General features: G+C 38.3%; 1 protein-coding gene across 1 annotated transcript in view; it reads right to left on the bottom strand.

Moving 5' to 3' along the window:
* The window catches only part of OTOL1 (otolin 1), a 37,918-nt gene extending 12,349 nt beyond the window's left edge, over window positions 1-25,569 (bottom strand). Inside the window, exons 1-3 of the mRNA XM_022575496.2 lie at window positions 25,483-25,569; window positions 9,405-9,773; window positions 6,205-6,294 (exon numbers count right to left, since the gene is read on the bottom strand). Coding sequence (XP_022431204.2) covers window positions 6,205-6,294; window positions 9,405-9,765 — 451 coding nt within the window. The 5' untranslated portion in view covers window positions 9,766-9,773; window positions 25,483-25,569. The remainder of the gene's footprint in view (window positions 1-6,204; window positions 6,295-9,404; window positions 9,774-25,482) is intronic.
* Window positions 25,570-26,206: the final 637 nt, after the last annotated feature.

Genomic DNA, 26,206 nt, shown 5'->3' on the forward strand with positions numbered 1-26,206 from the left:
TAGGACATTCCATCCAAAAGCAGCAGAATACACTTTATTCTCAAGTGTACGTGGAACATTCTCCAGGATAGATCACATCTTGGATCACAAATCAAGCCTCGGTAAATTTAAGAAAATTGAAATCATATCAAGCATCTTTTCTGACCACAAGGCTATGAGATTAGAAATCAATTACAGGGAAAAAAACCAGTAAAAAACACAAACACTTGGAGGGAAAACAATATGCTACTAAACAACCAAGAGATCACTGAAGAAATCAAAGAGGAAATCATAAAACACCAAGAGGGGGCTCCTGGTGGCACAGTGGTTAAGAATCCACCTGCCAATGCAGGGGACACAGGTTCAAGCCTTGGTCTGGGAAGATCTCACATGCCACAGAGCAACTAAGCCCATGCACCACAACTACTGAGCCTGCACGCTACAGCCCATGAGCCACAACTACTGAGCCTGCGTGCCACAACTACTGAAGCCCACGCACCTAGAGCCACAACAAGAGAAGCCACCACAATGAGAAGCCCGTGCACTGCAATGAAGAGTAGCCCCTGCTCGCCACAACTAGAGAAAGCCTGCATGCAGCAGTGAAGACCCAACACAGCCAAAAATAAATAAATAAAAATTTAAAATACCTAGAAACAAATGACAATAAAAACACGATGAACCAAAACCTATGAGAGGCAGCAAAAGCAGTTCTAAGAGGGAAGTTTAAAGTAATACAATCCTACCTCAAGAAACAAGAAAAATCTCAAATAAACAACCTAACCTTACACTTAAAGCAACTAGAGAAAGAAGAACAACAAAAAAAAAGTTAGTAGAAGGAAATAAATGAAATAGAAACAAAGAAAACAACAGCAAAGATCAATGAAACTAAAAGATGGTTCTTTGAGAAGATAAACCAAATTGATAAAACTTTAGGCAGACTCATCAAGAAAAAAAGGGAGAGCACTCAAATCAATAAAATTAGAAATTGAAAAGGACGAGTTACAACTGACATTGCAGAAATACAAAGGATCATAAGAGATCCTTTGTAAGCAACTCTATGCCAATAAAATGGACAACTTGGAAGAAACGGACAAATTCTTAGAAAGGCATAACCTTCCAAGACTGAACCAAGAAGAAACAGAAAACATAAACAGACCAATCACAAGTAATGAAATTGAAACTGTGATTAAAAATCTTCCAACAAACAAAAGTCCAAGACCAGATGACTTCACACGCGAATTCTATCAAATTTTAGAGAAGAGCTAACACCTATCCTTCTCAAACTCTTCCCAAAAATTGCAGAGGGAGGAACACTCCCAAACTCATTCTAGGAGGCCACCACCACCATGATATCAAAACCAGACAAAGATATCACACAAAAAAAGAAAATTACAGGCCAATATCACTGATGAACATAAACGCAAAAATCCTCAACAAAATACTAGCAAACCGAATCCAACAACACATTAAAAGGACCACATGCCATGATCAAGTAGGATTTATCCCAGGGATGCAAGGACTCTTAAATACATGCAAATCAATCAATGTGATATACCATATTAACAAATTGAAGGACAAAAACCATATGATCATCTCAAGAGATGTATAAAGAGCTTTTGACAAAATTCAACACCCATTTAAGGTAAAAAAAACTCTCCAGAATGTGGGCATAGAGGGAACTTACCTCAACACAATAAAGGTCATATATGAAAAACTCACATCGAGCATTATTCTCAATGGTGAAAAACTGAAAGCATTTCCTCTAAGATCAGGAACAAGACAAGGGTGCCCACTCTCGCCACTATTATACAACATAGTTTTGGAAGTCCTAGCCACAGCAATCAGAGAAGAAAAAGAAATAAAAGGAATACAAACTGGAAAAGAATATGTAAAACTGTAACTGTTTGCAGATTACATGATAATATACATAGAGAATCCTAAAGATGCCACTAGAAAACTACTAGAGCTAATCAATGAATTTAGTAAAGTTGCACGATACAAAATTAATACACAGAAATCTCTTGCATTCCTATACACTAACAATGAAAGATCAGAAAGAGAAATTAAGGAAAAAATTTCATTCACCACTGCAAAAAAATGAATAAAATATCTAGGAATAAACCTACCTAAGGAGGCAAAAGACCTGTACTCAGAAAACTATAAGATACTGATGAAAGAAATAAAAAAAGACACAAACAGATGGAGAGATATACCATGTTCTTGAATTGGAAGAATCAATATTGTGAAAATGACTATAATATCCAAAGCAATCTACAGATTCAATGCAATCCCTATCAAACTACCAATGGCATTTTTCACAGAACTAGAACAAAAATTTTTCACAATTTGTATGGAAACACAAAAGACCCCAAAGCCAAAGCTATCTTGAGAAAGAAAAAAGGAGTTGGAGGAATCAGGCTCCCCGACTTCAGACTATACTACAAAGCTACAGTAATCAAGACAGTATGGTACTGGCACAAAAACAGAAAGATAGATCAATGGAATAGGATAGAAAGCCCAGAGATAAACCCATGCACCTACAGTCACCTTATTTTTGATAAAGGAGGCAAGAATATACAGTGGAGAAAAGACAGTCTCTTCAATAAGTGGTGCTGGGAAAACTGGACAGCTACATGTAAAAGAATGAAATTAGAACACCCCCTAACACCATACACAAAAAAAAACTCAAAATGGATCAAAGATCTAAATGTAAGGCCAGACACTATAAAACTCTTAGATGAAAACATAGGCAGAACATTCAATGACATAAATCACAGAAAGATCCTTTTTGACCCACCTCTTAGAGAAATGGAGATAAAAACAAAAATAAACAAATGGGAAGGACCTAATGAAACTTCAAAACTTTTGTACAGCAAAGGAAACCATTAACAAGACCAAAAGACAACCCTCAGAATGGGAGAAAATATTTGCAAATGAAGCAACTGACAAAGGATTAACCTCCAAAATATACAAGCAACCCATGCAGCTCAATATGAAAAAAAAAACAACCCAATCCAAAAATGGGCAGAAGACCTAAATAGACATTTCTCCAAAGAAGACATACAGATTGCCAACAAACATATGAAAGGATGCTCAACATCAGTAATTATTAGAGAAATGCAAATCAAAACTACAAAAAGGTATCACCTCACACCAGTCAGAATGGCCATCAACAAAAAATCTACAAACAATAAATGCTGGAGAGGATGTGGAGAAAAGGGAACCCTCTTGCACTGTTGATGGGAATGTAAATTGATAAAACCACTATGGAGAACAGTATGGAGGTTCCTTAAAAAACTAAAAATAGAATTGCCATATGACCCAGCAATCCCACTACTGGGCATATACCGAGAGAAACCATAATGCAAAAAGACACATGACATGCACCCCAATGTTCATTGCAGCACTATTTACAATAGGCAGGACATAGAAGCAACCTAAATGTCCATCAACAGAGGAATGGATAAAAAAGATGTGGTACATATATATAATGGAATATTACTCAGCCATAAAAAGGAATGAAACTGGGTCATTTGTAGAGATGTGGATGGACCTAGAGACTGTCATACAGAATGAAGTAAGGCAGAAAGAGAAAAACAAATATCGTATATTATCCCATATATGTGGATTCTTAAAAAATGGTATAGATTATCTTATTTGCAAAGCAGAAATAGAGACACAGACGTAGAGAATAAACATATGGATACCAAAGGGGAAAAGGGTGTGGGTAGGATGAATTGTGAGATAGGGATTGACATATATACACTATTGATACTATATATAAAATAGATAACTAATGAGAATGTACTGTAAAGCACAGGGAACTCTACTCAGTGCTCTGTGGTGACCTAAATGGGAAGGAAATCCAAAAATGAGGGCATATATGTATATGTATAGCTGATTCACTTTACGGCAACTATATCCCAATAAAAATTTTTCAAAGAAGAAACCAAAATAATTTTTTTTAGTTTCTTAATCTCTTTTATTTTATTTTTAACTGAAGTATAGTTGATTTACAATGTTGTGTAAGAAACCAGAATATTATCAGAGTCCCAGAAGACTCTAATGTGCCCCCTTTTTGTCACAGCCTAACCTTTGAGAGTAACTACAGTTGACTTTTAGCATCATAGACTTTGGGGGGTGTACTAACCATTATATAATTGAAGTTGTATAGTATATAATCTTTTGTGTCTGAATTCTTTCGTTCAACATTATATTTGTAAAATTGATTTATACTGTTGCATATAGTTGTTTGTTGGTTCTCATTACCATTGTATAAATATGCCAGTATTTAATAATCTACTATAAAGAATTTATTAATTTTACAATAAAAGCACAATGGCTGTAAATAAATAAATAAATACATAAATAAAAGTCATGAAAAGCAATTCAGCCAAATTTCATAAGACTAGCTAGAGAAATCCCACCATAAGCTGCTCAACTGAGTTTTCTAAGTAGCTTGCTCCTCTTTATCATTCCATTTAAAATTTAAAATTTGGAAGTTAGGGGTTCCCTGGTGGCGCAGTGGTTAAGAGTCCACCTGCCGATGCAGGAGACACGGGTTCGTGCCCTGGTCCGGGAAGATCCCACATGCCGCGGAGCAGCTAGGCCCGTGAGCCATGGCCGCTGAGCCTGCGCGTCCGGAGCCTGTGCTCCGCAACGGAAGAGGCCACAACAGTGAGAGGCCCACGTACCGCAAAAAAAAAAAAAAAAATTGGAAATTAACCCATAGGCCATCGGGAGAACATCTGTATACCTTTGAAGAGAACATAACTATGAATGGAAGTGAAGGAATAATTCTATTCCCAGTCCTTGTCAATATTCATATCCTGACCTTCACTGCACAGTTATTCTGGTTCTTGAGTTCATTTAAAGAGTTTAACTGCTTATAGTGAATTTACTCAATCAGATAATGATTGAGTAAAAACTACAGTCATTCTACTCATTTATTTTTTTAACTTTAAGTCTTAAACAAGAGTCCAAGTTAAGTGGAAGTAAAAGGAAAATACAGTTGTCACTTTATAGAGACTGGCTAAATGATTTTATACTTTTGATCCTTCATCAAGGCATATTCTTAAGAACCTCATTTTATAATACTTCCCTGTTTTTTTCTTCTACTTCCAGAAGTCTAACTTTCAAAATGTATGAAACACTGGGGAGGTTCATCACTCATCTTTATTTCACAGGGCTTTCTGCTAACATAATTCAGCCACAAAAGGATTAAATGCTTCCAAGAATGAAAATCGCATAACTGACAAGTGTGAAGTGGCTCTCTCTTACCTTAGCATCTTTTTTGAGTAATTACTTCACTGAATGTTCTACCAGAAATGAGTTAGGCGGTTCCTGAGCCATGCAGAGGGTGATGTATAGATGATATTATGTCTTTTGACACGTGACACTAAGGCTAAAACATTTAACTTGATGGATATATAGTATTTCTACAGGCTGGTGGTATTCCCTGAGGAATTTCTAAATGTCCCAGTGAATCTATAACCTTCCCTCAATACCTTGAAGCACTTATAGAACCAGGGATTTCCCAGAGCAGAGCACCCTCTTTGCTGATACATCTATGGAATTACAGAATTTCTGAGCTGGAAAAGATCTAGGAAAGCCCCCATAACGACAAATCTTCCTTAAACAGAGTATAAATAAATATCTAGTCTAGTCCTCTCAATTTCCAGATGAGGTAAAGTGACGGGTCCAGGGTCACTGCAAATAGCTTGACTTCTTCCATTTTAATTCAGTTCTCTTCCCACCGTTGACACTGCCCCTGATTTGAGAGTAAGCCAAAGGATATGTCATACTCTCCTTAGTAGGTAGTCTATCCATCTATATGGAATATTCTAGAGGATTGCCTGCTCTGATTAGTTTTGTGTAGTATGAAATTAATTTGCATCATAAAGAAGAACTCAAACAGGAGTATATAGGAAAGGACCCTTTCCCAGAGTCTATGCCCTGTGGCTCCCAGTCACTGAGTCAGCCAGGTGGACTACAAGAAACAGAAAAGGTATGTGTGTGGGGGCGAGTTTAAAATTTCTCAATCGGCTATTTATAAAGTTAACATTTTTATATCAAATATAACTCACAATATGCTTTACCAAGTTTTTACATTTTAAAAAATAGATCTACCTGTAAGAATCTGGTATTTACTTAACAAGCTGCTCTTCTTAAAAATGATGCAGAACATCTCTTGAGTTCTGACATGAAATGGATATAATTACCTACCCTTGTCTCCTTTCTGGCCTTTTGGACCTTGGGGTCCAGTGACTCCTGGTGGCCCTAGGATCCCCATATCACCAGCTTCTCCCTTAAAACCTGGAAATGAGATTTAAAAACCATCAGGGTAGAAAAATTCTCTTTTGAAATTCATTACTTCCAAAAAAATCAGTCATTTTATTGAGGCCAATGACTGTCAGTGTCCTAATGATAAAATCTGGGTGAGAATAAACTATTACAGAGTTCTAAGGACAATATTTTTTCTGATTTGCAATTTTGCACTACCTGAATAGATAAACTGAGCCCATTAGTACTTGTCACTGAATTCATGGCAGTGATCAAATGATTCAGAGAAGCAGTACTATATCAAACAACAAGAAAAGATGATTATCTGACTCTTAACCTCATGTGGACCACACTTTCAAATTGGAAGTAAAACCACAATACCTAGCACTTTTGGTTTTCCCATTCCTTCACTTATATACTCATTCAGGAAAAATTGCTGAGCCCCCCTACACACCAAGCATCCTGATAGGTGTCAGGAATCAGCCATCAACATTCCAGCAGTCCCTTCCCTCATGGAGCTGAGAGTCCATGAAAGATAAACATGAACAAATAACCACACAAATAAATAGAAATGGCCACACTGTTGTTAGTTATGTAAAGAAAAGAGAAAGTTCCTATTGTAGATGGTGGTTTAAAAAAAAACTGATTTATGGGATCAGAGGATACCTCCTGGAAAAAAATGTCATTAAGCTAAGACCCAATGAACAAATTAGAAATTTCTGAGACAAAGAAAAAAAAAACAAACATGGATGAGTATTTCAGGAAACACAAGAGTAGAAAAGACCATGGTGTTTTTAAGAAACTGAAAGAAGAGCACCATGGGCGGAGCTAGCGATCAGGGTAAAAGAGGCTGAGGGGCAGGTGAGGGGCAGATGGTGCAGGACTCAGACCTCACTGGTGTCCTCGCTCATCCCAGCAGCCCAGGTCCCTTCCACTTACCTGGGCCACACAGACACCCAAGCCTAGGACAGTTATCGTTCCTGCAACCCCAGTCCTGTTCAAGCTTGATTGGAATAATTTATGGCCAGGTTCTTTGAAAGTTAACCATATAAATAAGTACACTCAATTAAATTGTAATTTTTCATCTTAATTATTATAATTAAGTTGATGGGATGGAGAAAATTATTTTCAATCTGTTGAATTTCCTCTTTGAAAGAACGCTGTATTTGTTTAGATGAAAAGCTTTAATAAATTGCATGCAATGGAGGTTAAGGCTGAAGGCAAGCTTAAGAAGCCAAAGTGGTGGTTAAGCTCTTCTGTCTAAAAAAGAAGGAAGAGCAGAGAGGAAAGGAATGGAGAACAAAGAGCAGGGAAGGCAGAAGCAAGCAAAATGATCAATTACAGTTCACTGTGCAGTGACCCCCCTTCCTCACGACCCCCAAATGCCCAATGTGGTTATGAGGGAAACGCACAGGGAGCACACAGCAACTACCTGCAAGGGCACAAGGGGCAGGCAGGCTGCCCCTTCCATCTAGGCAAGGTGTACATCTTGGTTAGTTTAGTGTAAATATCGGAAGGCTGGACCTAATGGAAGAGCTGGGGCTGGAGGGTGCACAAACCGAGTTTGACACCAGGTTCTATACTCTCAGGTGCTATAACCTCTAGAATTACCTGAAACCCTCTGAAACGCAATTAAATTATGCACTGAAATGTAATAATATTTTAATCATTTTCTACAAAGATGAGAAACAACATAAAGTGCTTAACAGTTCTTGGCACATAGTAGGTAACTATTATATAACTGAATTAATGAGAGAAGCTGGAGATAAAATTTCAAATGGAATTTTACCTTTACGAGCTATTAGATAGAGCTGAGCTGTATACTTCAAAACACTTTCATTCAGAAACTCTGTAAAATTAGGCTCATAACTTTTAAAGTCTACATTTATTATTCACATTACAGTAGATAACACAAATGTGATGTATGTACTATGTGTGTTAATTAATGTATGTAATAAGCTGAGCTCTAAGAACAGCGCAGCTAAATCCACCACTGGGTAAGACAAAAGCCCTGATGCTATGACTTACAAGACAGTTTAGCAACCAGCTGTGTTTACATGACCCCCTCCCGCTCCCCGCTAGCAGCTTGCCAGACATGATACTAAGAGAAACCCTGGTAAATATAATTTTCTCAGTCTAATTAGATCTCCAGTAATGTTTTGGCAAGCCTGAAATCTTGGTTCCCCAGACCCCTGCCCAGCTTCTTTCCCATTCAATACCACCTCCACATAAACACTGATCACATTTCCCAAAAGCTTCCTGAAATGGGATGAAATGAATGAAAAGCTTAATGAGGATGCAGAATTCCTGATTTTATAACTTTAAATTCTTCAGGCAAGACACAACAAATATTTATATGTAATTCTTTCAGGGAATAGTGGATTTGAAATTGACATTCTGATCTCACTTCTTCCTTGAATTCTCTGCTGTAGGACATGTGAAAGCTGAACTGTATTACAATAAAAGTGAGAGTATATTCATACTGTATACATGAAAGACATCTGAAATTTTGAAATATTTAACCATGACGTTCAATGGAGAAAATTCCTGGGCAAGGGGACTGTGTTGCCTCAGAATTTCAATGAGAAGTGAACTGAATCCCGCCTTTATTCTCCACCTCACAGGCATTCCATTTCTAATCCTAACTACAAGTAGCACTCCAAAACCCCATCAGTCAGTACACATTCTTACCAGACCACCGAATTTTCACTTACCCTATTTACATCAGCCATTAATGAAAAGATTGTGTAACTGGAAGGACTACACACCAGTGCTAGGGTTGGTAGGCCAGTCTCTGCTCTAACCAGCACCATCCAGTAGAACTTTCTGCAATTATGGAAATGCTCTATATCTGTGCTGCCCATTGGCCACACGTGGCTACTGAGCATTTAAAATGGGACCCGTGTGACTGAGAAATTGAATTTTTAATCTCATTTAATTTTAATATTAATAGCCATACATGGGACTCTGGCTACCCCACTGGGCAACAGAACCCATTGCATTTGTCACAGTGTTACACCTAGGCTTGTCCCATTCGCATGACAATGTAGAAACCCTTGAGGCAATTCCACCACCAATCCACCACCTCTCAACTCTAAGGATGTACAAGTGAGAAATATAGGGCCTCGTATATTTTCAAATACCTGGATTTCCAGTCTCTCCAGGTTCTCCTTTTTGCCCTGGTCCAGATGAACAACAATCACAGCAATTCAAGAAGAAATCAGCCGTGTCAAGAGTGAGGTTTTCAGAGGGGAAGAGGGTGGCAGCACCAAAGACAGAATTGAAAGCTGAGGGGTCAGGGGTTGGTTCTGCCATTTCAGCTGCTTCTGTGAAGGGAGTTTCTTCTTCTTCTGGAGGTTGGCCACTGGATGGCTTTGGACCCTTTGGCATCTCTTTTCCCTCAGACTTCGTGAATTTGGTATATGGTGTGGTCTTTACTATTGTGTCCACACCAGCAACAGCCAAGATAATTAAAATGGCACAAAACCAAGAAAATATCCACATATTTGAGGCTGGAAGAAAGATATAATGGGAATATATACATATATTACAAACTAAAAGACAAAGTGATATAGATATATTCTTATATGAGAGGAATATATATACATATATGAACCATAAGAATGAACAGTATGCATAATACTAAGTGATTTTTATACATTTCATATGTAAATGTATGCTTGATTCACAATGGAATATTTTATTTACTTAAAGTATTTATTGTAAGGAACATTTTGCTTCAATACTCCTTTCTGGTTGTTTTCCCAGTGTTACATGTACTAAAATATTGTTCTCAATCGTTAAAATTATCTTGCCAAAAAGCAAACATGATCTATAATAAATGCAACATGACTTAATAGCTCATATACCCTGTGGAAAACAAATCTGAATAAAATCATGACTGACTTCACCCAGATTTATAGGAATCAAATACATCTGTATTAGAGGGAGATGAAAAATATTGAGCTGAATTGTTTATTTCAGCAAACTCAATTATTTCAAGAAAAAATACTGGTAAAAGAGTCCTTAAATCTACTCAGGATAATGGTCTTGTTATGAGAACAATCTTTTAGAATCTGTTGTAATAAATAGAGAGAGAGAATAAAAAATCATAAATTTAAATATGTGTTATGTCTTCAGATTCTTCACATGCCATTTAACTCTCCAATTCTTTGCTTTATAATTTAAGGGTTTTTCTGCAAACTCACATTTATCTTTGTATTATTTTAATGGGCCAAATAGTGGTTATTCTTATTAAGGCTTTTATCACTGTTCAAGGGGATATAAGGTTCCTGATGAAATGAAATTTTGAGAGTTCATAATATTCCATTCCCCAGAAACTCCCAGTAGTCCAGTGGCTGCTAACAGATAGCCAGGGTTAGAAATGCATGACTTCTGATTGGAAAAGGAAGGAGTGTTTAAGATAAACAGTAAGAGAGAAAAGAGAATGGAAATAAGGATAGTAACAATACCTACTATTTATAGAATCCCTACAAAGAGTAGGTGCCTTATATTCATCAATCCAATCTGTTCTCAAAACAGCTCTGCCAGGTAGACAACACTCACACTCACCTTCACAGATGAGGAAAGAGGCACCAGGTGGTTACATACCTTGTTCAAGATCACACAACCCACAAGTTATTAAGTCAGAACTTAAATCCACGTCTGAATAATATCAAAGTCTCAACCATAGGACCTTCAAGAAGGCAGGGAAGTAAGATGTGGAGATCAACTTCCTCCCCACAAATACATCAAAAATACATCTACATGTGGAACAACTCCTACAGAACACCTACTGAATGCTGGCAGAAGCCCTCAGACTTCCCAAAAGGCAAGAAAATCCCCATGAATCTGGCCGTGGGGCTGACAGGGTCTTGGTACTCTGGCCGGGTGCCAAGCCTGTGCCTCTGAGGTGGGAGAGCCGAGTTCAGGACACTTTTCCACCAGAGACCTCCTGGCCCCAGGTAATATCAATTGGTAAGAGCTCTCCCAGAGATCTCCATCTCAACACTAACACCCAGTTCCACTCAACGATCAGCAAGCTCAAGTGCTGGAAACCCCACGCCAAACAACTAGCAACACAACCCCACCCATTAGCACAGAGGCTGCCTAAAATCATACTAAGTTCACAGACACCCCAAAACACACAATTGGATGCAGTCCTGCCCACCAGAAAATTCCAGCCTCATCCACAAGAACACAGGCATTAGTCCCCTCCACCAGGAAGCCTACACAAATCACTGAACCAACCTTACCCACTGGAGCAGACACGAAAAACAATGGGAACTATGAACCTGCAGCCTACGAAAAGGAGGCCCCAAATGCAGTAACTTAAGCAAAATGAGAAGACAGAGAAATACACAACAGATAAAGGAGCAAGGTAAAAACCCACTAGACCAAAAAAAATGATGAGGAAATACGCAGTCTACCTGCAAAAGAGTTCAGAGTAATGATAGTAAAGATGATCCAAAATCTTAGAAATAGAATGGAGAAAATACAGGAAACATTTAACAAGGACCTAGAAGAACTAAAGAGCAAACAAACAATTATGAGCAACAAAATAAATGAAATTAAAAATTCTCCAGAAGAAATCAATAGCAGAATAACTGAGGCAGAAGAACAGATAAGTGACCTGGAAAATAACATAGTGGAAATAACTACCACAGAGCAGAAAAAAGAATGAAAAGAACTGAGGACAGTCTCAGAGACCTCTGGGGCAACATTAAACTCACCAGCATTCGAATTATAGGGGTCCCAGAGGAAGAAAAGGAAAAGAAAGGGACTGAGAAAATATTTGAAGAAATTATAGTTGAAAACTTCCCTAATATGGGAAAGGAAATAGTAAATCAAGTCCAGGAAGTGCAGAGAGTCCCATACAGGATAAATCCAAGGAGAAACACACCAAGGCACATATTAATCAAACTATCAAAAATTAAATACAAAGAAAAAATATTAAAAGCAGCAAGGGAAAAGCAACAAATAACATACAAAGGAATCCCCAAAAAGTTAACAGCTGATCTTTCAGCAGAAACTCTGCAAGCCAGAAGTGAGTGGCAGGATATACTTACAGTGATGAAAGGGAAAAACCTACAACGAAGATTACGCTACACAACAAGGGTTTCATTCCAATTCGACAGAGAAATTAAAACCTTTACAAACAAGCAAAAGTTAAGAAAATTCATCACCACGAAACCACCTTTACAACAAATGCTAAAGGAACTTCTGTAGGCAGGAAACACAAGAGAAGGAAAAGACCTACAATAACAAACACAAAAAAATTAAGAAAATGGTAATAGGAACATACGTATTGATAATTACCTTAAATGTAAATGGATTAAATGCTCCAACCAAAAAACAGACACTGGCTGAATGGATACAAGAACAACACCCATATAAATGGTGTCTACAAGAGACCCATTTCAGACCCGCTTCAGACACATACAGACTGAAAGTGAGGGGGTGGAAAAAGATATTCCATGAAAATGGAAATCAAAAGAAAGCTGGAGTAGCAATACTCGTATCAGACAAAATAGACTTTAAAATAAAGACTATTAGAAGAGACAAAGAAGGACACTACACAATGATCAAGGGATCAATCCAAGAAGATATAAAAATTGTAACTATTTACGCACCGAACATAGGAGCACCTCAATACATAAGGCAAATGCTAACAGCCATAAAAGGGGAAATCGACAGTAACACAATAATACTAGGGGACTTTAACACCTACTTTCACCAATGGACAGAAAAAGCAAAATGCAAATAAATAAGGAAACACAAGCTTTAAATGATACATTAAACAAGATGGACTTAATTGATATTTATAAGACATTCCATCCAAAAACAACAGAATACACTTTCTTCTCAAGTGTTCACGGAACATTCTCCAGGACAGACCACATCTTGGGTCACAAATCAAGCCTTGGTAAATTTAAGAAAGTTGAAATCATATCAAGTATCTTTTCTGATCACAACGCTATGAGACTAGTTATCAATTACAGGAAAAAAACTGTAAAACATACAAACACATGGAGGCTAAAAAATACACTACTAAAAAACCAAGAGATCACTGAAGAAATCAAAGAGGAAATCAAAAAATACCTAGAAACAAATGACAGTGAAAACACAACGACCCAAAACCTATGCAATGCAGCAAAAGCAGTTCTAAGAGGGAAGTTTACAGCAATACAATCCTACCTCAAGAAACAAGAAACATCTCAAATAAACAACCTAACCTTACACCTAACAATTAGAGAAAGAAGAACAAAAAAACCCCAAAGTTAGCAGAAGGAAAGAAATCATAAAGATCAAATCAGAAATAAATGAAAAAGAAATGAAGGAAATGATAGCCAAGATCAATAAAACTAAAATCTGGTTCTTTGAGAAGATAAACAAAATTGATAAACCATTAGCCAGACTCATCAAGAAAAACAGGGAGAAGACTCATATCAACAGGATTAGAAATGAAAAAGGAGAAGTAACAACTGACACTGAAGAAATACAAAGGATCATGAGAGATTACTACAAGCAACTATATGCCAATAAAATGGACAACCTGGAAGAAATGGACAAATTCTTAAAAAACACAACCTTCCAAGACTGAACCAGGAAGAAATAGAAAATATAAAGAGACTAATCCCAAGCACTAAAATTTCAACTGTTATTAAAAATCTTCGAACAAACAAAAGCCCAGGACCACATGGCTTCACAGATGAATTCTGGCAAACATTTAGACAAGAGCTAACACCTATCCTTCTCAAACTCTTCCAAAATATAGCAGAGGGTGGAACACTCCCAAACTCATTCTATGAGGCCACCATCACCCTGATACCAAAACCAGACAAAGATGTTTCAAAAACAGAAAACTACAGGCCAATATCATGGTTGAACATAGATGCAAAAATCCTTACCAAAATACTAGAAAACAGAATCCTGCAGCACATGAGAAGGATCATACACCATGATCAACTGGGGTTTACCCTAGGAATTCAAGGATTCTTCAGTATAGGCAAATCAATAAATGTGATAAACCATATTAACAAACTGAAGGAGAAAAACCATATGATCATCTCAATAGATGTAGAAAAAGCTTTTGACAAAATTCAACACCCATTTATGATAAAAACTCTCCTGAATGTAGGCATAGATGGAACTTGCTTCAACATAATAAAGGCCATATATGACAAACCCAAAGCCAACATCATTCTCAATGGTGAAAAACTGAAACCATTTCCACTAAGGTCAGGAACTAGACAAGGTTACCCATTCTCACCTCTATTATTCAACATAGTTTTGGAAGTTTTAGCCACAGAAATCAGAGGAGAGAAAGAAATAAAAGGAATCCAAATCGGAAAAGAAGAAGTAAAGCTGTCACTGTTTGCAGATGACATGATACTATACATAGAGAATCCTAAAGATGTTACCAGAAAACTATGAGAGCTAATCAATGAATTTGGCAAAGTAGCAGGATACAAAATTAATGCACAGAAATCTCTTGCATTCCTATACACTAATGATGAAAAAACTGAAAGTGAAATCAAGAAAACACTCTCATTTACCATTGCAACAAGAAGAATAAAATATCTAGGAATAAACCTACCTAAGGAGACAAAACACCTGTATGCAGAAAACTATAAGACACTGCTGAAAGAAATTAAAGATGATACAAACAGATGGAGAGACATACCATGTTCTTGGATTGGAAGGATCAACATTGTGAAAATGGCTATTCTACCCAAAGCAATCTACAGATTCAATGCAATCCCTATCAAACTACCAATGGCATTTTTCACAGAACAGGAACAAAAAATTTCACAATTTGTATGGAAACACAAAAGACTCCAAATAGCCAAAGCAATCTTGAGAAAGAAAAACGGAGCTGGAGGAATAAGGCTCCCTGACTTCAGACTATACTACAAAGCTACAGCAATCAAGACAGTATTGTATTGGCACAAAAACAGAAATATAGATCAATGGAACAGGATAGGAAGCCGAGAGATAAACCCATGCTCATATGGTCACCATATCTTTGATAAAGGAGGCTAGAGTATACAATGGAGAAAAGACAGCCTCTTCAATAAGTGGTGTTGGGAAAACTGGATAGCTACATGTAAAAGAATGAAATAAGAACACTCCCTAACACCATATACAAAAATAAACTCAAAATGGATTAAAGACCGAAATGTAAGGCCAGACACTATAAAACTCTTAGAGGAAAACATAGGCAGAACACTCTATGACATATATCACAGTAAGATCCTTTTTGACCCACCTCCTAGATAAACGGAAATAAAAGCAAAAATAAACAAATGGGACCTAATGAAACTTAAAAGCTTTTGTACAGCAAAGGAAACCATAAACAAGACAAAAAGACAACCCTCAGAATGGGAGAAAATATGCGCAAACAAAGCAACTGACAAAGGATTAATCTCCAAAATATACAAGCAGCTCATGCAGCTCAATATCAACAAAACAAACAACCCAATCCAAAAATGGGCAGAAGACCTAAATAGACATTTCTCCAAAGAAGATATACAGAATGCCAACAAACACATGAGAGGATGTTCAACATCATTAATCACTAGAGAAATGCAGATCAAAACTACAATGAGATATCACCTCACACCAGTCAGAATAGTCATCATCAAAAAATCTATAAGCAATAAATGCTGTAGAGGGTGCAGAGAAAAGGGAATCCCTTTGCACTGTTGGTGGGAATGTAAATTGATACAGCCACTATGGAGAACAGTATGGAGGTTCCTTAAAAAACCAAAAATAGAACTACCATATGACCCAGCAATCCCACTATTGGGCATATACCCTGAGAAAATCATAATTCAAAAAGAGTCATGTACCACAATGTTCATTGTAGCTCTATTTACAATAGCCACGACATGGAAACAACCTGAGTGTCCAACGACAGAAGAATGGATAAAGAAGATGTGGCACATATACACAATGGAATATTACTCAGTCATAAAAAGAAATGAAATTGAGCAATTTGTAGTGAGGTGGATGGACCTAGAGTCTGTCATACAGAGTGAAGTAAGTGAGAAAGAGAAAAACAAATACTGTATGATAACACATATATATGGAATCTGAAAAAAAAGTGGTTCTGAAGAACCTAGGGGCAGGACAGGAATAAAGACACAGATGTAGAGAATGGACTTGAGGACACGGGAAAGGGGAAGGGTAAGCTGGGACGAAGTGAGAGAGTGGCATGGACATATACACACTACCAAATATAAAATAGATAGCTAGTGGAAAGCAGCTGCATAGCACAGGGAGATCAGCTCGGTGTTTTGTGACCACCTAGACGGGTGGAATAGGGAGGGTGGGAGGGAGACGCAAGAAAGGGGGGGATATGGGGATATATGTATATGTATAGCTGATTCATTTTGTTACACAGCAGCAACTAACACAACAATGTAAAGCAATTATACTCCAATAAAGATGTCAAAAAAAAAAAATAATTAAGAAGGAAAAAAATTATAAAATAAACAGCCTCAACCCTTTCCCACAAATCATGTGACATTTATAAGGGTGAGATTAAAGAATAATAAATCCAAGTGTAGGATCAATGAAACAGCTATGGAGGAGACAGATATAAATCAAAGCAGATGAGAAGGGACAAAGGATGCTGCATTTCCAAAACACTATAAAGATCCAAAAGTGCTAATCTTCCTTCAAGCTGTCTTTGCTACCATATTCATCCATTCAACCAATATTAACTGAGTACTGACAGTATTACAAGCAGTGAGAAATTATATGTGGTAACATACAGTAATACAGAATAAGCCATGGCCTGTGCCCTCTGGGAGTTGACAATCTAGTAGGAAAGATGAGAAACAACAAAGGCAAAGAGGAAAGTGTGAAGGGCAGATGACAATAATGCATCTCTCCAAATACAGATCCCACAGCCCCACTCCCCCCATCTCTGCAACACTGAGCACATAAACAAGGCTCCTGTGCATCAGTAAGCTAAATCCAGCCCCAGCCAAAACCAGACAACACAAATATTCAGTTTAGATATAAAATAATTCAACTTTCATTAGTTCATACAATTGCATTCAATGAAACATTCATTTGTTCAACAAACATTTACCTAAGCATCGAAGAAGTGTCAGGTCCTGTGCTGGGTCATACAATATATAGACAAATAAATCGAGCCCCATCCCTAAGGATCTTGTCTGCAGTAAACATTCAAATATGGCAAATATCCAAAGTGCAAAGTATGCAAAGTGGAATATTGGTAACTTTTAATTTTCTTACCACTTTACTATAAAAATAATTTGAGCTTACAAAATGCTGAGTGTTAATGCTCTAAGGCATTGTTTATGTTCTCTTAAACAAAATGAGGTTATATGGGGAAAAAACAGGGTTTTTATTCCTTACTAAAACATATCTGTATTATTCTTCTAGGCACACAAAGTATTTTTGATCCCAAAAACATGGTGTGATAGCCCCTTGGTAAACCAGTCATGAGGTGGCAAATAAGAGATAGCTATTGGGATGGGGAAGGGAAAGGAACTAACACTGAGATCATGACAGACATTTTCTAAGCACTTTGTAATTATTATTACAATTACCTCACACATGAACCATGCAAGGTAAGATTTACTATGCCCACATAATGGATTATAAAACTGAGGCACGGAGAGGTTAAGTAGCCTGCCCCAGATCACAGTATTAGTAAGCAGTGGAGCTGGGATTAAAACCTAAATCCATCTGACTCCAAAGTCATCCCATGTGCTCCCCACTGTGCTGTGCTGCCTGGGGATTAGTGAGTGATCAGAGACGCTGCAGAACGAACTGAGTTAGGCCCTTCAAGGAGCTCAGCCTGAGGCCCTTCAGTGGAAGAAAGTGGGACAAGAAACGGGAACCTAATGGGAGACATGAGGAAGAGGAAAGATAAGAAGTCTGGCTCTGACCGTGGAACATATTAGTGTGGGGCAAAGTTACAGAAGGGAACACAGCCCATCTGACAAGAGGCTAAAGGACCACAGAAAGGAATGAGCAGAACCAAGTAATATTGTGAAGGTGCTCAGTGTTCCTATTGGAGGGTGTGACTTGTCCTCATAAATGTCTTCCTTGCGTTGTAGCTTCCTGCTTCCCAATTTAAATACAGATATTAAAGGATAATGTAGTCAGTACCTTAAGACTATGATGAAGCTCCCCAAGAACTTGGAGATGAAGCCCTTTTTAAAAGAGTAGAGCAAGAGTTGATAGCAACCTGATTGATGGCGTTTATATATTATTTCTTTTCATTTGGATTTTTTCATGTTTGTGTAAAAACACAAAAACTTAGCCAAACAAAACCTCCACAATGAGTCAAGCAAGTAAGGGCTTTTGACCAAATTTTAAGTCACTAAAACAATAAGACATGACTCAAATGCTAACTCTGAAGTTTAACACAGGTATAAATCTTAACAGAGGGGTTAGAAGTAAAGATCTAAAAGGAGATTGAGGTCCCCAATAAACCTAAATACAGTAAAAGCCCTTTTACTCCTCCTGAAGTTTGCCTGGACTGTAGGCATTTCAAGAGCAGAAAGTTAGGTCTCTTTTATTTCTGTGTTCCCAGTGTCTAGCATAATATGTATCTCATAAATGTTTGCTAAAATGAAATGAAGTAAATGTAGTAGATTGCATTATTGTCTCCAATTTTCCACCCTTCCCTGTACTCACACTCTTTGATGTATGAGTTTTGCACTGTCTCCCACAAAAGAAATGATGTCTATACTCCAGCCCCTTGACTTTGAGTTCAGCCATGTGACTTTGGCCAGTAGAATGAGGTGGAAGTGACAGGATACCATTTCCAAGCCTAGGTCTCAAGAGGCCTTATGTGCTTCCACTTGCTCTTGCACTTTGGCCATTGCCGTGAGATGGATATGCATGGCCGACCTTGCTTGTCACAGAAGGAGGATGAGAGACACATGGAGCAGAGCTTCCCCAGGTAAGCTGCCCCAGCCCAACTCAATCTAGATGAAAGTCCACAACTGATCCACAGATGTGAGTGAGCCCAGGTGAGACCAGTTGAGGCCAATCTAGATCAGACGACCCTCACTGATCCCACAGACATGTTCCAGTCATCTATTGCTGTGTAACAAAGTACCTCGAACTCACTGACTTAAAATAACCATTTTACCATAGCTCATAATGTCATGGGTCAGGAATTTGGGTCTAGATTATTTAGGTTGATTCTTCTGTTCCAGGAGGCATCAACTAAGGTCACTCAGCAGTATTCAGCTGGTGCATGGGCTAGTCTGGAGAGACTTCACTACAAATCCAATGCCTTGATAAAAATGGGGGAAAAAAAGCTGAGCTCATCAATCACAATCATCTCCCTAGCACGTTAGTCTCAGGATTGTCAAATTTCTTCAATCAGACCTCAGAGTTCCCAAAGAGAGTGTTCTAAGAACATGGAAGTTACCAGTCTACTTAGGCTGTACCTGAGAAGTGGCACAGCAACACTTTTATTGAATTCTATTAGTTACAGAAGTCACAGAGGCCAGCCAGACTCTAAGGGAAGGGCCATAGACCCTATCTCTTAATGGAAGAAGAGACAAGTAATCTTTGGCCATCTTGAAGCCACCGCAGACACTCAAACTATAATTTGTAAGCCATGGAGTGAGTTTGGGAAAGTTTAGGCAGCAAAAGATATTACCAATAGTTCCAGCCTCTAGCCTAACACTATATTTGCTACCACTGAGACAAAAATGACTAAGCAGCCTCCAGGCAGCACCGTCTTTCCCTTTCCCAGCAGCAGGTATCCTATGTACTCCTCCCCCTTGTCAATCAACCCCCATAGTCTTGGACGTTGCCCCCGTTGAAAGTTCTTAAGCAGAAGCTGGGCCACGTTTTGTTGAGATGCTACTATAAAGAAACTTGAAGACTCTTCAACCTTGAATGCCCTGTCTAACCTTAGATACTATGATGTGGTTTTATAACAGTAGACATTTTATCGATATATGAAAATGCGTTAATACCATAAAATTGCATTCTAAATACAGGAGACATTACATTCCTTCTAATGGTGTACTCTTTCTTCTCTCTCATTAAGTTAGTGCCCATGCTTGGGAGGATGTTCTTTAAAGATTCATTAGTTTTTTTCCCCAAAATAAGTGAGGTATTTACACCAACTTAATAATGTATATTTGTAAGATGACTGGAAAATTTTATGTTGAGGCTAAGGCCATGGATTATAAATAAATTTAATAACTGACTAGCAAGTAATATAGTAAAAGGACTAAAAGCCATTGGCTTTGTAGACAGTGAGTCCTGAGTACAAGATTCAGATCTTCTATTTACGAGTTGTTTGGGAGCAAGATATTGTACCTCTCAAAGTCTTAGTTCCTTTTTTTTTTTTTTTTTTTTTTTTTTGCGGTACGCGGGCCTCTCACTGTTGTGGCCTCTCCCGTTGCGGAGCACAGGCTCCGGACACGCAGGCTCAGCGACCATGGCTCACGGACCCAGCTGCTCCGTGGCATGTGGGATCTTCCCGGACCGGGGCACGAACCCGTGTCCCCTGCATCGGCAGGCGGACTCTCAACCACTGCGCCACCAGGGAAGCCCTAGTTCCTTATTTTTTTAATAGAGATAATAATAGTAGAGACATATTTTACGGTTGTGAAACTTAATGATGTAATGCATGTAAAGCTCTTAACACAGTGCACCTGGTGGTTACTGTTGGCTATTATTTTTAGTGAGGATTAGAGCTAATGAAATTAGCCAGAAATAGTATTTTAAAGCAGTGACAAGTATTTCCTATTCTCATATTGTACCAGATTGGCATTTGGCCCCATTTCCATCCCTTTATATGCTCTCTCCTTTATCTCAGGAACTCAAAGCCTGAGGACTACTTGTCCCAGAATCTCTTGCCATCAGGGCTCCAGTTCAGTTTCTGCCAGTGAGAAACAGTTGCATGGGATGTGGAAGACAGAAAGGAAGCAGAAGCCATTATACTTCTGCCGGCCGCAGCTAGTGACCGTATGGACTTTGGCAGAATCGAAGTTTTGCAGTGTTCTCTGGTACAACAACATGATTTCTTGCCCTGGTTGTGTAGCTGGCTGTGACCATCACTAGCAAAGTCTTAATTCTCTGAAGGCGGGTGACAAACCTGACAGCTAGTGGCAGCCCTTCCTGCCCTGTGCTCCTTCCCCTTCAATGACTGCATGAACACCTAATTACCTGTATCAAATCCCTTTCTGCCTTACACAGCTACAGGGGTCCCAGACTGAATCCTACTATAGTCTTCTTCTTCTCCCTTTACTTTTACTTCCACTTCTCTTATTATAAACTCCCAGCCTGCCTGCCTTAGCCCATCTTATATCCAATCCTACATTCTCTTTTTTCTTAACCCAGTCACTCCTCATCCATCCACAACATCTTAATCTCTTAGAAATTAGCTGGATCCAATTATATCCCAAAAAATTTTGTCAAAAGATCCTCCCACAATGTTCTGAGCCTGCAAATACATCATCCACACCAGTGATGCATCCCAGTTGCATTCTTGAATGCTGACTCCAGTATAATTATAAAGACTTTTGAAATAATTTTAGGCACACAGATAGGTATGGATATGTTGTTGGGCTGTAACAGTGATGGTCTTTTTCGACCTTTTGTAGAGAATTCTTCCCTTCTGACACTTGTATCATTATATAAGATTATAAAATGGACTTTTATGTATATAGCATTCCTTTCCTATGTGAACAGTTACTTTTAATTTCTCACAACACTTCATTATGAACAATATTCCATGCTGTGTTCCTTCTCATACCCATGTTTCACATTCATTCATTCTTTCAGTCAACAAATGTTTATTAAACACCTATTTTGTGTAGACACATTATATGCAGGAGTCATAGAACAAAATATCTGCTCTCATAGAACTTACATTCCAATGAGAGTAATAAATATCTGATGGTAAAAAAAATCCAATATTTCAGACTGTAATAGTGCTATGGAAGAAATAAATAGGGGTATTTGATAAAGAGTGACAAGGAAAGATCGTTTCAGACAAGTGGCTAGAGAAAGCGTATCTAAGGAAGTGATACTTAAGTTAGGAAGGCCTGAGGAGGGAGCATTGATGAATCAGAGCAGCCAGTCTCAGGAAGAGCAAGGAGAAGAACTTTTCAAGCAGCAGGAACCAGGTGTGCCCTTGGTACTGGAGGCCTGACCATATGGAGTGAGGAAGAGAGATTACTGTCATGGTCACCCGGGATGCACTTTGTAGGGTGCTGTAGACCATCATTAGGATTTGGGATTTCTTCTACAAGCTTTAAGAAGTCACTGAAAATTAAAGCATGAGCGAGACCCTGGCTTCTGTGTAGAGGATGGTTGCAGGTAGATCAAAACAATAAGCAGTAAAACCACATGGGAGCTGCTGCAGTCCAGGCAATAGGAGATGAGGGTGGCTTACAACAGTTTGTTGATGTTAATTCACAACTAATAGGTCAACCCATTCTGGAAAACAAGTGTTACTTTAATTTTTATCTGAAAAGTGCATCTTTCCCCAATGTTCATCACAGTGCTGTTTACAATAGCCAAGACATGGAAGCAACCTAAATGTCCATCAACAGATGAATGGATAAAGAAGATGTGGTACATATATACAGTGGAATATTACTCAGCCATAATAAAGAATGAAATAATGCCATTTGCAGCAACATGGATGGACCTAGAGGTGATCATACTAAGTGAAGTAAGTCAGATAGAGAAAAACAAATATCATATGACATCAGTTATATGTAGAATCCCCAAAAATGATACAAATGAACTTATTTACAAAACAGAAACAGACTCACAGACATAGAAAACAAATTTATGGTTACCAAAGGGGAAATGTGGGAGAAAGAGATAAATTAAGAGGCTGGGATTAAGGTATACACACTACTATATATAAGAAAGGTAATCAACAAGAACCCACCACAGCACAAGGAACTATACTCAATACTCTGTAACAACCTATATGGGAAAAGGTTATGAGGAAAAGAGGAAGTTTTATTAGAGCCTGAGCCCCAGTCAAGAAATGGGATGACTTCAGGGCTTGTTCCTAGGATGTCGGCAGCCCCCTGTGACCTTTCCGCCTAAACAAGTAACCAAAAGTGGAGCTGAGAATCAAGAGCCGCAGACAAGTGAGATCGTTAACATCACACTCATTTCAGGCATGTTTATCCCAAGGAAGAAGGTCCCACAACAGAGCATATTATATAAGCATGTCAGGGAGAGGAAAACAGGGAGGGCCAGTTGCTGCCACTACTTCCTTCTCCTTCCCCGAGAGCCACATCCATCGAATAATCTCCTCTTTTCCTTTTTAAGGTGCCTGCTGTTGAGCTCTCAATGCTATGCAGCCATAAGGGTGAATTAGGGAGAATTTCTGAGAAGCTGTTTTCTCTTGCCCGGTTGCTTCCAGCAAACTCAGGCAGGCCTCCTTGAGCTCAGAGTTTGAGTTCACAAATAAAACACCATCAAAAGGAAGGAAGAGAAACTTTGCAACTAGAGATTCCTATTTCCCACTTTACTTTTTAAGGGCAACTCCAGAGTGACTGTGATCAGCTCTAATAAGGCTTGCTCATCCCTTTGTGTCAAGAGATGCAGCAAAAGCATCATAATTTCCGTTATCCAGTGGGAGACTACTTCTCCCAGAGTGTCAAAATAAGTGAATCCATTACAATTTTATTAAGCACATTGAATATAACATTACCTTCTGCCCAGTTAAATGCTTCTTGTATTTAACAAGTATGCAGTAAAATAAAAACATATTCTCATCATTTTTCAGTTAGATAAAAGGGATTAGCTTTGGTTCAGAGTCTCTAACACCATTGAAAAAAAAAAAAGTCCGGCAGCAAATGTGGATGCTTTTTTCCTTCTGTGCATGCCTTTTTCCTTCTGTGCATGCCACCACTTTTTCAGTTACACCTCTTCTCCGCCCACTTTGTGTTAAATCCAGGAAGCAAAATGTTCTAAGCGGCAGGCGAGGCCCATGGCACAGAATTGGGTGCAGAGAAGGAATCGCATTCAGGAGAGCTGGGAGCAATCAAGCTAAGGCAGGAGGAAATAATCATTCAGGTGAGCAGCTGGTGGAAAAGCCAACTCGACCCACACAGATGAGCAGACAGGTTATAAATGTACTTTAATTTAGGCATGAAAATAAGCCCTGGCCCCAGATCTCCAAAAACCAAAAGAAACCTTTAAGAATGGAATTAGGCAAAGGCAAGAATGAAATTCTTACTACTCTGGTTCATCTTTGTTTATTTCCCTCACAGGGATTCTGAGTGTGTCTGCTGTAGTGGTTTTCCTATTTTATGGAGAGAGAGAAAGGAGGTGAGAAAAGGGACAGTGTGACTGGGTGGGTAGACAGTGAGCCACTGATTGTAAAAGGCAGTGGATAACTGTGTGTGAGGGGTGGGGGGATGGGTACATGGGACTGTGTACTTTCTGCTCAATTTTCTGTAAACTTGAAACTACTCTAAAAGATAAAGTCCATTGATTAATAAAAAGAAAAAAGCAATGGGGCCCAAACATGATTGATTTGTTCCCTTACTTGTTTATTAGTTGGTCCTGGTGGCAGTTAATAATCTATCGAAGTTGCTGCTAAAAAACTGAATTTAAAATTTACCTATGCCCATGATATATTTTTGTTAAGTTTTGGCATGTTAACAAAAATCTATGGTGGAGCCAAACTGGCTTCCATGTTAGAAACTTTCTTCACGAAGCAGAGGTTTCACTGAAATTTTTCAACTTCCTTGACATAAATTATTTAGACACCCATTTAAATAAGTATAACCAAACCTAAGCAAACCACTTCACGTTTCTGTCGACCAAGCAGAAGGTCTGTCGTGGGTGTTCCTCAGTAGGGAATTATTATGGAAAGGAGTGGAAGCCAGCTCACTCGTGCTCCATCAGGTCCACCCGAAAATTAGCCAGAGGTACCCTGATGGGGAGGTTCTGGACAACCCTGAGGATACAGAATCTAGCAGATTAGAGGGTTTAAAGAAAAGAAGTTTGTAATAACCTGTACTGGAAAAGGATCTAAAAAAGTATATAGATGTATATATGTATATGTAACTAAATCACTTTGCTGTATACCTGAAACATCGTAAATCAACTATACTTCAATTAAAAAATAAAAATAAAAAAGCAAGGACAAGGAGTTTGTCTTTGAAGCAAAAGGTATTTTTCAGATAACATGATAGATGAAAATTTTCATCACTACTAGCTTACCTTCTGCTGGTAGCCTTGCTTCTCACTGTGGAAAGATTAGTGTTGATCCTTTTATCAGCTTACTCACATGCTCATATGTAGGGAACTCAAATATGAAGTAAATCTGCTAAAGATATGGCATGAAATAAATGCTTTATTATACAAAAATATTTCCAATTACCAAACTTCTATTTGTCTTCAATTTCTGCAGTGTTTAAGATCTCCCTTTTTCTAAAATCCAGTGTTCCAAACTTATTCCAGTGCTCTGAATGTCTTATAAACAAACATTAGGAAAGTAAAATGTTTGAGGATGCCAACAGACATTACATATATCCCAAAAGATATCAGTTCCTATCCTGCCCACCGGAATCCGAACTAGTAACAGCTGTTTAGCATCTTAGATCAAGGCAAGAGCAGGCCCCATAGAAACATTTGAATCATAAGTTACTAAGAGAAATCAATCTAGGCCTATAGGTAATGGAGTTGGTCCTTACCCTGCCTCTAAAACATTTCCAAAAGTTTTTGAAAAACCCTTAATTACTTCCCACCACTTATAAGGTCATTGCCACTGACCCATACCACTGACCAAAAAAAGGCAGGAAACAAGGATATTGGCCACACTGCATTTTTCTGGGTCGTACTGACATGCTGATTCTAGCACTTTCCTGCTTTGCTCTAACTCCATAATTTGGCATTAATTTCCAAGACTTCATCATGGATATGGATTCTGTTAACTCCATAAAAT

This window comes from Delphinapterus leucas, chromosome 4, assembly GCF_059928025.1.
Source record: "Delphinapterus leucas isolate spDelLeu-1000000601 "Yukka" chromosome 4, BTC_Dleu_Yukka2, whole genome shotgun sequence".
In the NCBI taxonomy this organism is placed as follows: domain Eukaryota; kingdom Metazoa; phylum Chordata; class Mammalia; order Artiodactyla; family Monodontidae; genus Delphinapterus; species Delphinapterus leucas.